Source organism: Anser brachyrhynchus (assembly GCF_964034855.1).
Source record: "Anser brachyrhynchus genome assembly, chromosome: 7".
Classification (NCBI taxonomy): domain Eukaryota; kingdom Metazoa; phylum Chordata; class Aves; order Anseriformes; family Anatidae; genus Anser; species Anser brachyrhynchus.
The window spans coordinates 8,359,756-8,373,291 of NC_137701.1; the positions used below are offsets into that span (position 1 = coordinate 8,359,756).

The 13,536-nt window shown below is 40.6% G+C and overlaps 1 protein-coding gene across 12 annotated transcripts in view; it reads right to left on the reverse strand.

Moving 5' to 3' along the window:
• Window positions 1-13,536, reverse strand: part of KANSL1L (KAT8 regulatory NSL complex subunit 1 like) — a 63,143-nt gene that overhangs the window by 4,378 nt on the left and 45,229 nt on the right. For 6 of the 12 annotated variants that reach the window (XR_013953329.1, XR_013953330.1, XR_013953331.1 and 3 more), the window contains 5 exons: window positions 10,783-10,893; window positions 10,246-10,305; window positions 7,729-7,853; window positions 6,253-6,377; window positions 5,296-5,350 (listed from right to left, as the gene is read on the reverse strand). Coding sequence is in view for 8 of the 12 variants with exons in the window: in XM_080599016.1 (XP_080455142.1) it covers window positions 5,296-5,350; window positions 6,253-6,377; window positions 7,729-7,853; window positions 10,246-10,305; window positions 10,783-10,893 (476 nt within the window). In the remaining 4 variants the exon portion in view is untranslated. Of the gene's footprint in view, window positions 1-5,295; window positions 5,351-6,252; window positions 6,378-7,728; window positions 7,854-10,245; window positions 10,384-10,782; window positions 10,894-13,536 lie in introns of all 12 variants that reach the window. The other 6 variants (XR_013953332.1, XM_080599013.1, XM_080599011.1 and 3 more) reach the window with 3 other exon arrangements.

Here is a 13,536-nt window from a genome sequence, read left to right on the forward strand (position 1 = left end):
ATACAGAAGTTACACCCCTATGCAACTAGCACATTTCTCCCTACGGTGAAATGTGTTTTCCCTACAGAAAATTAAAAAGACAAGTATTCATTTGTAAAATCAAGGCAGCATTAAAAGCACAAAGTGAAGACAAGCAAAAATCCGAGGAGTTTTTAGAGACTGATTTAGGAGGAGGCTGGGAGGCAGCAGGATTTGCCAGGTGCTCTTTAAGCACAGAGGAGCAGGTCTGACATCACCGGGGCTTGCGATAGCTCCACATGGAGAGGCATGCAGCAAACCTGAGGTGCCGCATTCCTGCTATGAAACCAAGCAGAAAATGGTTTCTGCTGTGAAGAGAGCATTTCTTAGCTGCATGAGCCCAGCACAACCTAACACAGACCTAATGTAAATGTACTTTAACCGCTCACAGAGTCAAACGAGCCAGCTTTTTATGCAAAGCTCCTCAGATGCAGCTCTTACATCTGACTTTCACTTAGGAAGAGCCATCTTCATTTTTCCTGTGTCTAAGTCTGCTGTGTGTACGCAGCTGGGCGAGGAGCACAGCGCTGCCCTTCCCTCTCACTCCCCAGACTGCGGGGTGTACCACTCCAGCACAGCTCAGCATTACTTCAAAGTGCTCCAAACCATTCAGCCTCAAAGTTCATCTAAAAAGCTGTGGTTGGCAAGAGCACAGGAGTGCTGCAGCCATGGATTTTTATGCCAGCCACTCCTACCTTCAAAGCAGAGAAATTCTAGGAAAGAAAATTCCTGGTTGTAGGAACTGTGAAGCTGCACTGCCAGATCAGTCCTGGACAAGAACTATACCAAGAACTGGGAGGTTATAGAAAATTAAATTGATTTTCCATGAAATAAAGTTCTCATGGCTGCTACACAAGCAACATGGTTCATCTTCTGATTTAGTTTGATAAAATAGAGAACTAAATGCAGAGTCCTAGCTGCACTACCAGAGAGACGGTTATGTTGTCAGCAGGATTCACTCTGCAGCAGACAGCTATCTGCCCCGGGGTTTCTGCAGGAGCTGTTCTCTGTACGAGGACTTGCAGCACCAAAGCAGTGCATGACCATTACGGGTACAAATGCAAAATACAATGCACTGATGCTGCTGCAAACATACCTGACAGCGGCATTCCTCAGTCAGCCAGAGCACACACCTCCAACCTAGGCTGCTGGCCACGAGCTACAGCCCCACAACCAAATTTAGCTGGGTCACTGAAAAGGATCTCAAAGACTTCTGTGTGATCTGAACCAGCCACGGGACCCGTTTGCCAGAACTGGTGCTGCCTGGTTTCTCCTCAGCCCAGCACTCAAGAGGAACCCTCAGACAAACAGGCCTGCTTTGTTTGCTCAGCTCAAGATTTCTTTTTAAAGACTCCTCCTTGCTTTTATTTATGTTGAACACAAACCACTTTGTTAGCTGCTTGCTTCCCTTCACGTAACTCAACCAAATGGGTCTCTTCCTCTCTGGAATTCACCAGCTCTTGTCGCCTGGATGGCATGGGTCTGGGGCTGCATCTCAGTTCACATTCTGCCTTTCCAAGGTCAATGATGTACAGTGTGAAAGCGAGAATTTTATGGACTACAAAAGTGCTATTCCCTCAGGGAAAATGCAGGATTTTTCTGTGTGCTCAATTTCCTTTGAAGTGCAAACAAAAGATAATTTTCAAAGAAAAACTTAGACTTTGAAATTACTTTTCTTAGCAAATTGCCAAAACTTTTCATGCTGGGAAGAAACTTTATTTTTAACAAGCTTCCTTTCAAAACCCAACCCTACATTTCTCTACAAGTTTTGAAAAATATTACAAGTAAGCCTTACTGTACCTTCTCCACAGCTGATAGCAGAGATTTAACTACTTGAGTTTTACCCTATTCCACTGAAGACCAACCATTAATACAGTTTCTTACTTTAAAATTATTCTTTGTTCTACAGATAAAATCACATTACCTCAGAATAAAAGACCTCTGCTTGGTTCAGTACAGCCTCTGCCCTTCCTCATCTTTCTAAGATTTTATATATCCTCAAACAACTTCACGTTAATTTATAGTTACTATAACTAGAGAAAACTGAATTTTTTTTCCACCAAGGGTAGTTTGAAAAAGGCCAAAGAGCTGTCATTGCTTGCCAGAAAGATCTAGCAATGACGTGGAGAGAAAAGACTATTTAGGAAGGTGTGTTTGTGAGGCATGTCTAATGGTTTCATTCAAAGAAAGACCTGAAGGAAACTAAGATTTGAATCCCTCCTATCTCATCTAGTTAAGCTACGAGACACTATGCATTAATGTTGGATAGTCAGGAATAATACCAGGAAAAAACAGGCAGGAATATTTCTGAAAGGTTCTCAAAACAACAAAGTTAGTGCTTCAGTCGTCAGCTCCATGGGAAACGCTGAGTCATACGCCATAAAAACACTTATGCAAAACTAATTACACAAAGAATTATTCTGAAGTATTTGCAATTGCTAAAACAACTACAAAATAAACTTTAACACTACTTTATATCCATGCCTTGCCAGAAACTTTAACCTGGACAAAACAAATTGCAAACAAAACAGGAAAGCCCATGCCGCACCCTCCCCTGCACTAAAGCAGCAGCAGACTGCAAATTCACACATGCAAACCAGGAAATGCACACGCTGTAATGTCCCAAAACTAAGTACTTTTAGAGTGAGCAGCGGAGCAGACATAGATAGTAGATTAATTTTCAGATTGTCCACCTTCTATGTGTTTGTCCTTGTAAGGCAAAATTTCCAGAAACAAAACTGTGACACCCCATAAAATGCTATTTGGACTCTAATAAAGTACCGTGAATGGGCCTGATTTTCAGAAAGTGCTGAGTTCCTGTCCTTGCAAGTGCAGCTCCTGTAGAACCTGACAAATTTGGGACACCACATTTGTTTGTAACTTGTGGAAACTCTGGTGTGAGCCCATTGCATGAAGTGAGAGAAATCCTTAAGTGCTGGACAATGCAAGGACAACTCCAGGAGTTTTAAATTTGGCCACACATAAGGCAGGCAGGCAGAAAGTATTACGCAGTACCACCACAGACTGCTATGCAGTGGAAAGCAAAGAAAAAGCTTTTGTATAAAAGCAGACAGTACATTTTGCCTTCTCTCTTCTCCTTCCCAAATGATCTGCTAGATGAAGCTTGCCTTGATTTCAGCACATGGAACAATTTCGAGTGGCAGAATGTGAGCAAAGAAAAGAAAAGGTAACGCTTCTGTTTTCTGATGTTTTTTTCTCAAGCTTACACAGTAACAAATTAACTCAGCCTAAAACCTGAAGCAAGGCAGTGAAAGAACTAAGATCAAACAGCCACCTTTTCTCAGTCCTCAGAAGAACATCCAAACCAATTAATATGATTCCAACAGAAAGGGAGAAAATTGGCAAAGGATGATTTAGATGAGTAAGATCTTTAGCATTTTTCTCATCTGACATCTCTCCTCTCTTGTTATACCCAGCAGCTGACAGACAATATTGGAGCAGTGGACCACAGCAGGAGGCTAGGCTGCTTTATTGTACTCAAGTATTTCCTGGCCAAATGATGAATCATACACAAACTAGTAATGCCAGATACAAATGGACTGGGAGGGCTATTAAACAAGCAGTAAGTGCACAAACTTCACAGACTCCTTGAAGTCCATTCAGCAAAAATGAGCTAAAAGTATGCAAGATAAGTAGTCTGTATAGGATCTGGGGGCTAGAAGAGAAATCCACCGAGTGCTCCAAGCAAGTCCCTTGAAGCCCTGAAGAAAGGCAAATCACTGTCGAAATTCTTTTTCTACCCCCCCCCGCCCCAGTACCAGGACGAGGAGAGCATAATGAATAGCAGGCTCAAGGGACACTGCGCCCTTGCTGCCTTATTAGTAATTCTCCACGTAGTTTAATTAAATATCCTTGCAGGAGAGTTCTCCTGTGTATTATAGTTTGACCTTCTCACTCCTAAAGAAGATCAGGCAGGTTTCCTGCTAGGAGAGACAGTACCAAGCTAACAGGCAGTGATGGACGTGACAAAATCTGACCACCACCAAGAATTTCACAAGTGCACGAAAAAGGCAGGGTCAGAGGAAGTTGTTCCCTTGCTTCAGAGCCAGGAGTACCATGTTAAATGACTGCAACTATGCCAGGTAGGCAGGTGAGGCTGTGATGCCCTCTGCAAGCATCGATTTCCAGGTAGGAAGAAGCTACAGGCCTTGTAAATCTCTCCTGGGGAAGCTTGGCCTTTGTGGAGAGTGTATTTTCTACCCCAAGGGAGTGGCACAGTAATTTCACTTGTCTAGGGTGCTTAGCATACCCTGCTGTACTGCTACATAAATGCAGTCTTTGTCTCCTACTAAGGTCTCTAATCCTGGATGTAGGGGTTCTCTGTAAAACGAGCTCTAGAATGGATATTGTGGATGAAGGTAAAACGCAAGTCCTACAGCTACAACAGCTGGTAGGGGCCTACAGCAGGGACTGAAGGGAGGCTACAGATGTCCAAAGGACAGCAAAACTGGCAGGTTCCTCTTCTGACTCTGGAAAAGGAGCCACAATAAGACAGGAAGAGTAGAAAGCCAGCCCAGAGACCAGACACACTGCTATGTTCACACTGGGGTTAGGAAACACCTCAAACCCACCATTGGGGGATAAACAAATCTCCCAGCCCCAAAGTCCATGGGCATACTCTGAAAGAAAAAGGGGGATTCTTACATCTGGAGGAAGCAAAAGTAGCACACAGTGTGCACACCTAACAAAAAAGGTGAGTGGGAAATGCTGATGGTTACGTTGTCCCTGACAGGGCAGAAAACAGAAAAGCTTGCTTCCAACAGGAGGGTTGCAGGAACACTGAGAAGAAAACTGAGGAAACCTGCAAGCAAAATGCCAAATTACCTCCTCAATAACAAGAGGCCACGGGAACTGGCCATGAAAGAAAAGGATGAAAGAGGAGGACAGGCATTATAGCAGAGGTAGCCCCAAAGAGAGAGTCACACTAGGGGAACCCAGCATCAGAGTGGCCAGGAGCATGGGGGAGCTGAGGCCTCAAAGGGATCCTCCAGGAGCTCTGACTGTGCTGACAGCAAGGGGCAGAACAAGCGAACAGCAAGTCTTAATGTAGTGGATGACAGAAATGTGAATTATCTCCAGGGTCAAGTACGTTGGGGTAGGACACATTGCCACAGCCTGATACCTAATAGTTTATTTTTGAAATCTGAAACTTACCAGGATTTGCATGAAGTCAATGACTTTGAAAAACAGATACTGATTATCCCAATTATGTATCTAATTTAACTAAACTGTTAGTTTAATTAAAATACAGCTTACCTCTTCATCATCTGTATGAGATCTTTCCAAAGGTTGAAATTCAACAACTCTCCAACTAGAAATGAAACAAGACAAGTCAAATTAGTTTACCTACATGCTGCTTCATTGTTTCAGCTGTAAAGACTCTTCTGTTTCTACAGATAAAATAATTTCAAATTTCAGGTGCCAATAGCAGATGCTCACAATGTAATTCTCTTTTCTTAACCCAACATTTAACCTTTCCTTTCCCCAACAAACTCTTTAAGTTACTCAGAGTGTTTTATCTTTAGAGACAATATAAAAACAAATGCAAATTAGAGATTGAAATATGCAACAGCTACAGTATTTCAGGCAACTTGCAGTACTTAAAAGACACTGAATTACAGCACAGGAGATCAATTACTCTGTTCTAGCAACCTAAAGATGTTCTTTTATTGATGTATTTGTTTATTACATCTCTAGAATTGTGGATTACAAATAATGCGTTTACATTATATGGAAAGAGTTCAGTTTAATCCATAGTATCAAAATAGAAATTTAAAAAAATATATGTGCTAAAACAATTCTGTTTCATTTGCCGTTAGCTACTTTTTTAGTGAACCGTATCACAAAAGACGGCAATCTCCAAATAACTAAGAGCATGTCAGCCCAACAGCACTTTTAAGCCCCTGAGTATCACTACAATTAAGATGATATAAAACCACTTCTATTTTTAGCCAGTCTGTGCATCTGCCACCACTCTGCGCCTATCACGTTATTTCCCTTGTGCTATCAGCTGTCCAGTCTTCCCACCACTGATCTTTCATCCACTCCTATACACAAACTGATGTGCACAGTAAAAAACAAAACCAAAACCAAACAAAACCCCACAAGCACGTGAAAAGATCGTATTAGTATTAAAACATCTAACTAGATGTTAACAATATCTTTAATAGCATTCTCGTGTTCATTTTGCAACTAAGGAGGTCATGAACAAACCTCGGTGTAAGGATTTCTTTGTACTGTAGTTTCTCCAGCTTTGACGGTGCCACCAGCGACATTGGAATAACAATGTTGTCTATGTCATAGGAGCTCTCACTTCTCAACCTCCTCCTTGAGTTATGCTGTGTAACAGAATCAATAAAAGAGGAGATTTATCAGCTTATATGACAGGAAATCCATGTTAGTTGAGATATTCTGTAACGGATTTTCTAGAGGCCAAATTATTATTTGTTTTAAAAAGGAATTTAAACAAATCTTAAGACTATCTCACCTCTTAAGATTTACTCCTTGCTTGCATAGCTCTTACTGATATCAAAGGATGCTTCTCTAACTTCACGTACAGTTTATTTTGAATACTTAAGAGAACTTTAATGCTGTGTTCTTCCTAACATTCAGCCTATAAGGAAGACCTTCTGTAACCTATCTACTGACACATAACCTGAGTGGTTTTTCAGCGTGACACAATTAATTCCAAGAGAATGAATCTACATTTAGCAGTGAAGAACAACTTACGTGGAAATATTTTCCTAAAAGACACACAAAAGACAGAAACTGAACAATCATACTAGATTCCTGGTGTTCTCTGCTCAATAGTTCATGGAACTTACCAGTGTCAAAAACTGAATTTTCTAGATTACAGGAGAAAGTTTAGTTTTAAATCATATACTCCATATTCCAAGATCTCAGTTTTTAGCTGACAGTTAATGGAAGCAGTCTGTTCTAAAATGCTCTTTTAGGCATTCTTTAAAGCTGGCCTCAAGAATGTAAGTGAGCATTATCAAAACTGCTTGGAGAATGCAGATCTTAATTCAGTTCTCCAGTCATCATCGCCAGATTAAAACGACGACTTACTGAACACCAGCATACCACCAGGCTTAACAGAACTGTGGGCCCGCAATTTGAGTATTATTATGAATTTCTCAATTAATTCCAATAGAATTAAAACCAAGTGTGTTTCTGCAAGGACTTCGCTGAATCAGAGCTCTGCTGCTCCTCAGCAAATTTATATACCAGAGACTTTGCCAGTAGTGCTGCACAAGAGGTTTTAAATAGCAAAGCTGAGACTTAACAAGTGCTGTGACTATATTTGCACAGTGATGCCATTTGACATAGCTGCACCAAGAGCAAGAGCTCTTGTGTAAAACTGGGAGCATATATCACAGTATATTTAATGAAATTTAAGGGGAAAAAAAGTAAAATGAAAGGCCCAATGCCACTAAATGAAGCATCCATTTCAGTTCTGTTATCTGTAAAACTCTTAACAACCAATTATCTGTTTTAGGGGCACCACATACTAAATCTGGAATAAATTTCTTAATGTAATTCACTTAATTCACTCTACAATGTTCTTTACTGTAACTTAACATTAGCTTATATATAAAGAGCCCATATTTGTGGATTATTAATTTGCGGATTATTAGTTTGCATAACTGTTAACATTTCAGTTAAGACAGGGACACGCTTTTAGTTTACCTGTGATGAAGTGCTGTGAGTGGGCCTAGACATCGCATTGACATTGCTCACGGCAGCAAAACTGCTCGGGGATTCTGGTTCTGCATGTTGAAAGGAGAACGTCTCAAACCTAGTGTTACGTTCGCCTGTCACAAAAACAGTAATAAACAATATTAAGCACTGACTGTTGTCTGTTAGACTAAGGATATTTTTCCATACAGTAAGAGTACAGTCATTTCTAGAAGCCCACAGCTAACCACTTAAGATTTAACAAATACTAAAAAAAGCTGTCTAAATAAACACTTGTTACTCATCCTGTCATTGCTGTTCCACACAACTCATCCCTCTCTTTCTACAAAGGACTTCTTCTGCTGGAACCAGCTTCATATGGGCAAATCCTGCTTCTTTTTACAGAAACTGCCCTAGACTACACACACAGCAAATACAATTGGGCCTAGAGGAATGCTCCGAGTGTCCCCGCACAGTGCTTCATCCCACTGACGTACTGATCCCTAACTGACAGATTCCTCCTGGATAAATGATAAAATAAAAGTGGCAGTAAGGGTAACAAACGAAGTTAGTTTCTCGATCTCCATGTGCGGTTTCTTTTAGCAGTGGTCCACTGCCCCAGACAAATCGTAATTCTTGTTTACTCTTACTCAGTCCCAGTGTAAGCAAAGCTGAGGGGGATTCAGAAGTTAACCACCAGTATTCTGCTTTTCTTCTACCTAAATTTCCAGCAGACAACGAGAACTCAAACTTAAAATAGCGACTAATAAAAAGGGTCGGTGGATTCCAACATGAAAAGAAGAGATAAGACAGATCCTAAATCCTGAATTGCACAGGCTGGGTCAAGTACGTGAACTCTCATCTCCCCGGCAGCTCTGCAGCTCCCTGGCACACAGCTTTTATTTTTGGCCTTGTTCATCAGGCTGACCTTCCCCATGGATAATTTCTCCTAGACAGAGCCCAAATTAGGAATAAATATGTAGTACTACACCCCCAGCACTAATAAGCTAGAACCGCTGCTGCTACTCACAACTATACCACACTGCAGTTTTCTGGCATTGGGAAATGATCCTTATGATAAAAGATGTTGTTTTTGTTTCTTTCCTTCTGTTACCTCAAATAGCCAAATACTATTGGCAGAAGCCTAACTGTAAGTTCAAAAGGTTTATACCACAAAGTTTTCTCTCTTACTAGTGCTCCCAAGTAATTCCAGTTGTTCACTTAGGGAAACAGTGTGGTTCCAGGAGCACTGGGCCAGCACCTGCCTTTTGGGGGCCGGTGACTGGTTAGGGCAGCAGGTGCTGGCGAGAGGGAACAGGGGAAAGCACCCCCCAGGAGGAGACAGGCACAAAGCACAAGGGAAGAGTGCATGGCAAAGGGAAGGGAAGGACAAAAAACAAAACAAAAAAAGAAAAAACACATGAGCAAAACAAAGAAAAACAAAAAAACCCCACCCCAAACCCACAAACTCATCTAAATCAGAGAGTTTTTAGTCTGTCCAAACACATCTTTCAGCCCCCCCTGCAACTTCCTAACCAATACGTTGCTTTTCGTTGTTGTTGCTGTTGTGCTTTTAAACAGGTCATAAGCTTTGGTTAAATCATCTGCAGCAATTCCCATTCTCCCACCTCTATTGCAAGGTTACACCAGCAATTTTACCTGGATATGCACTGGAAGTGTATTTTTCCATAACGTTAACTGATGATTTATATGTTTTTGTTCTTTCTTAGGGGAAATTTTAGAATAATGTAATTAGTCATTTTCCTCAAATACCTTGGGGGGAACTTTGCTAAGCGTTTTCTAAAGGTTCACATAAATCAATCTCTAACAGAATCTGTTAAGTTTTACATCCTAATAGCCTGCAGAAGTAAGATGCTATTTATCTCTACAAGGGCATGCTGAATTTTTGTCCCTAAATTACCACATTATTCTATGTAGCTCTACAGAACTTGCAGGGCAGTTTCTATTAATTTACCTACTGCTGAAGTACAGATTCAAGGGCTTAAAATATAAAGATAAGAAGAGTGAAAACACTAATTATAAGCACTGGTAGCCCACAAGTCCTCTTAACTGTCTGGAAGGAAGCCAGAACCACAAATGACAGTACACAAATGAAACATAGCTGACCAAAGCTGCTAGGAATAGTAAACGTTTGGTTGGGTGCATGATTTGACAGATAAATTTGCAGTTCGTCTGTTTCACTACACTAATATAAAACATTCATAGTGAAAATAACGACACAGCAAAACACAGTGGGACTTGCTGAGCAGCTTCCTTAGAGTATTCCAAAAATAAAATACAGAAGCTTGTCTCCTTTTGTAATACACACCGATGAAGAAAGAGATGCTTTAAAATAGCACATTATTTTCACGGAATCCTAAATCCATTTCTTTGCTCCTGTAAAGTTTCATAATAGTATCCTTTTTGGAGATACCTTAAAATTCATTCTCAAAAGCCCAGTGATAAACTCATTTCTACAGTACATATGTTTTAAAAAATAGTACTGTCTTAACACAATTTGTCTCTTACCTACTGCTGTCTCACTTAGATGTCTTTTCTTTCTTCCCTCCGACAGCTGGTCAGACGTTCCTGACATTGATTGAGATTTGGAATTAGATAAAAAGTCACTGCTCCATTGTTTGAGAGAAACATTATGTTGATTGTAGTCTACAACAGAAACATGTATCACGTTGTAAACTTATTTTCCATTGCTGCGATTTACAGGCAGTCTCGGTGAACTACTTAATATAGAAAAAAAAAAAGACTTCTGATAGGAATCCAGGTAGCAGGGAATACTGCAGTCAGGCACCTGCATTTGCAGAGACCTCATGGTCCAAACTCCCTGCACTTGTACTGGTGCCATCCTGCAGCTCTGAAGGGATTGCTTCAGTGTAACAGCAGAGTACCTGACACTGTGTTTGGTGAAGAGATTCCTCTTCCACCTACATCCCTAGCCTGTTACCTTCTCTGATAACCTGCTTTGTGGTAAGTTTACACATGGAACATTTTCAGGGCGAACTAATGAAAAACAGTCGTGGAAATATTAAAATGTCTTGCCTTACATACCATTATCTGGAGATATTTTAAACTCCACTCCCAGAGATGCGGCATCAACAGGTTCTCCTTTGATGTCATCCTTCCTTAATAATGTTTCAAAGTATATGTGAAGAGGAATATCTGACGGAGAAAAAAAAAAACACAAAGTGAATGGAGTCTGTATTGGGAAGATGGCAACCTATGACATAATGAATTGTGCATCATCACTGAAGGTCTGGGAGTGGATTTACACAATGCTACGTAATATAATCTATGAGCAATACTGCTTTGAGTCCTTCAGCTCATACAGAACATCAATGCCATGAGGACTAACTGCTACATGGGTGCAGTATCTTGACACGGTCAAGCTGGACACAATATAGGGAAGCACCTGAGACTGGCAAAAGGAAAATCTGATGACAACGATCAAAAAAAGCCCAACCAGACACTTCAGAGGTGTGAGTTTTGCATACATAAGTAAAAAACTTGAGGCAAGGTAATTCTCAGCAAGACAGTTATTGCACGTGTGGCATCCTGCACCGCAGGCGAAGATCCGTAGCCTTTTCTATCTGTTCTCCAAGACAAGTACTACACGAGATAATGTCCTGTAATTTCAGGGAGGTAAGAACTGAAGGTACCTTTCTTTCTGCTACTGGAAAGTGAGAGCTATGCCAGGGTAAAAACAAATCCATTTTTAGCTGTGAAGCTATGCAGCCACATGTGCTGACCAAGGCAGTATGCTGAAGTGGTTCCAAGCTCTCTACCACTATGAGCTCTAAGGGCTGACAAGACAACTAAGATCAAAGTAGGACTCAAACCTAAGTGATGCTCCTCAACAAATCTCAGTGTAGGCACTTTGTAGATTAACAGCATTTTTTTAGTCTTCAAAGCCAAAGTAAGAAAGTGCAGGATTGTCTTACTCTGGAATAAACTATTTCTGTACCTGCAGCGACCCCATGACTGAAAACAAGCTCTGGAGGGTATGGTGGGAGCAGGACCGGGGTCTTCCCCTCTTGACTAACTCCTGCGCAAAACCCAGCACGGTGGAGAGCACACAGTGCACTTCCCCTGTAATCTGAAAAGCCTTCAGTTCATCCTTCTGGGTACAAGTAATTAACGCTTTTGAAAATTACTACTGCTGGGAGCCTAGAGGTAATTTCAAGGTACATTCCTTCTTTCTCTCCCTGGCAAAGGCTACAGCAGGGAAATGCAATTCATTTCCCGAGGGAGCTCTAACCAAGAATTAGTCTGCAAAACATTTCAAGTGGTAAGGAATTCAGCCACTGTTGTTAGGACAGGAAGGCTTAAGAAAAATTGGTCTCTGTTTGAAAAGCCTTTCCGGAAACAAAATTAAATGAAAGAAATTAAGTAGAAAGAAATATGTCATCGTAAGCAGCACGCTTGACAACAATTACATTCAGAATGAGAAGAGGGCTGAACACAGGGCCACAGGGTGGGCGCTGAAGTATTTTTATTTACATACAATCTTAGCCTTGAGGACTTGCCAGGACAGAAGCTTTCAACATATTTTGCTAACTAAAAATGACAAATTATTTCAATTTGATACTGATCTAAGCAGGTAACAAGACAAAAGGTGACCTGCAAAAGCTTTTTAGCATGCTTTTTATTCTACCTCTGAGTAAAGCATAGATAAGGTCTGAAAGGTTTATTGGTCATGACATTTATGCAAACAACAACAACAAATGCTTCTCCTGCCTTTTTTTTTTTCCTGGGGAACCACCTTGATGTTTCAGAGGTTGTTTATTATGCACTCCTGTGCCTTAATTAAAAGGGCAGGAGTATTTGTCCCAGATTATCCACAAGCTAGATGCACAAATACCAGACCCAAACATCAGAAGCAAACTACAATTTTCCAGCTGTCAAGGTGCAAGTTTGAAAAGGCACTTCTATGCTCAAGGTATAATGCAACCACTCACATATTTTTGGTAAAGACCCTTGGTAATATGGAAATATTTAAGGGCAGGACTTAGATCTGTAACGAGCATTATACTTCCAGACGCAAGTACGCTGTAAGCCAGTCCAATTGCACTATACGATTAAATTGTCTGCAAATTATGATTCTTCTTTGGAAGTAAAAAATAATAAAAAAAAATACAACAGAGAACATCTGAATCTTCAATCTGAATCCCCCCTCACACACTGAAGAATCTAATTCACAGAGTTTTGAAATAAGACAAATACCAATAATATTTTCTAACACACAGAGGAAATTTAAAAAACAAACAAACAAAAAAAATCTTTTCTTCTACTCTGCTGACAAATTTTCCTTGTTCAAAAGAGGATGATAAAAGATGTGGGCACGCCACAAGTGGTATTTTAAGAGAAGTTGTCCCTCTGGAAAGAGATAACAAAGGAAGCTGCAAACAAAAGATAAAAGTGAATCAGACTACCTGACCAAACTGGAAAATTTCTATCATGCACTTCTTCATAATTTGTTCATATAAAATAAAATGACAAAAAGACTAGCAGTCCTCGTGAGGAGGGAGAAACAGTGGAGTGCACAGCACAGTCCTCAAAAGCAAGGACTGCATCTGAGCAGGAGATAGTAGCACAGTGCTCTTCCTGTCTCATCTATTATTAGCAAGGCTAAGGTTCCTGGAAGAGAGAATAAATATTCCTCAAAAGAAAGATGTCCTTGGTATCAGAATGAAACTAAAATAACATTTTTCTTCCTCCCTCCTGGCAAAGTGACCAACAGCAGCCACAAGGCAATCAAAAGCCTTTCAGACTCTTTCATTTTCATGACGATTAGAGCCGTCTTTT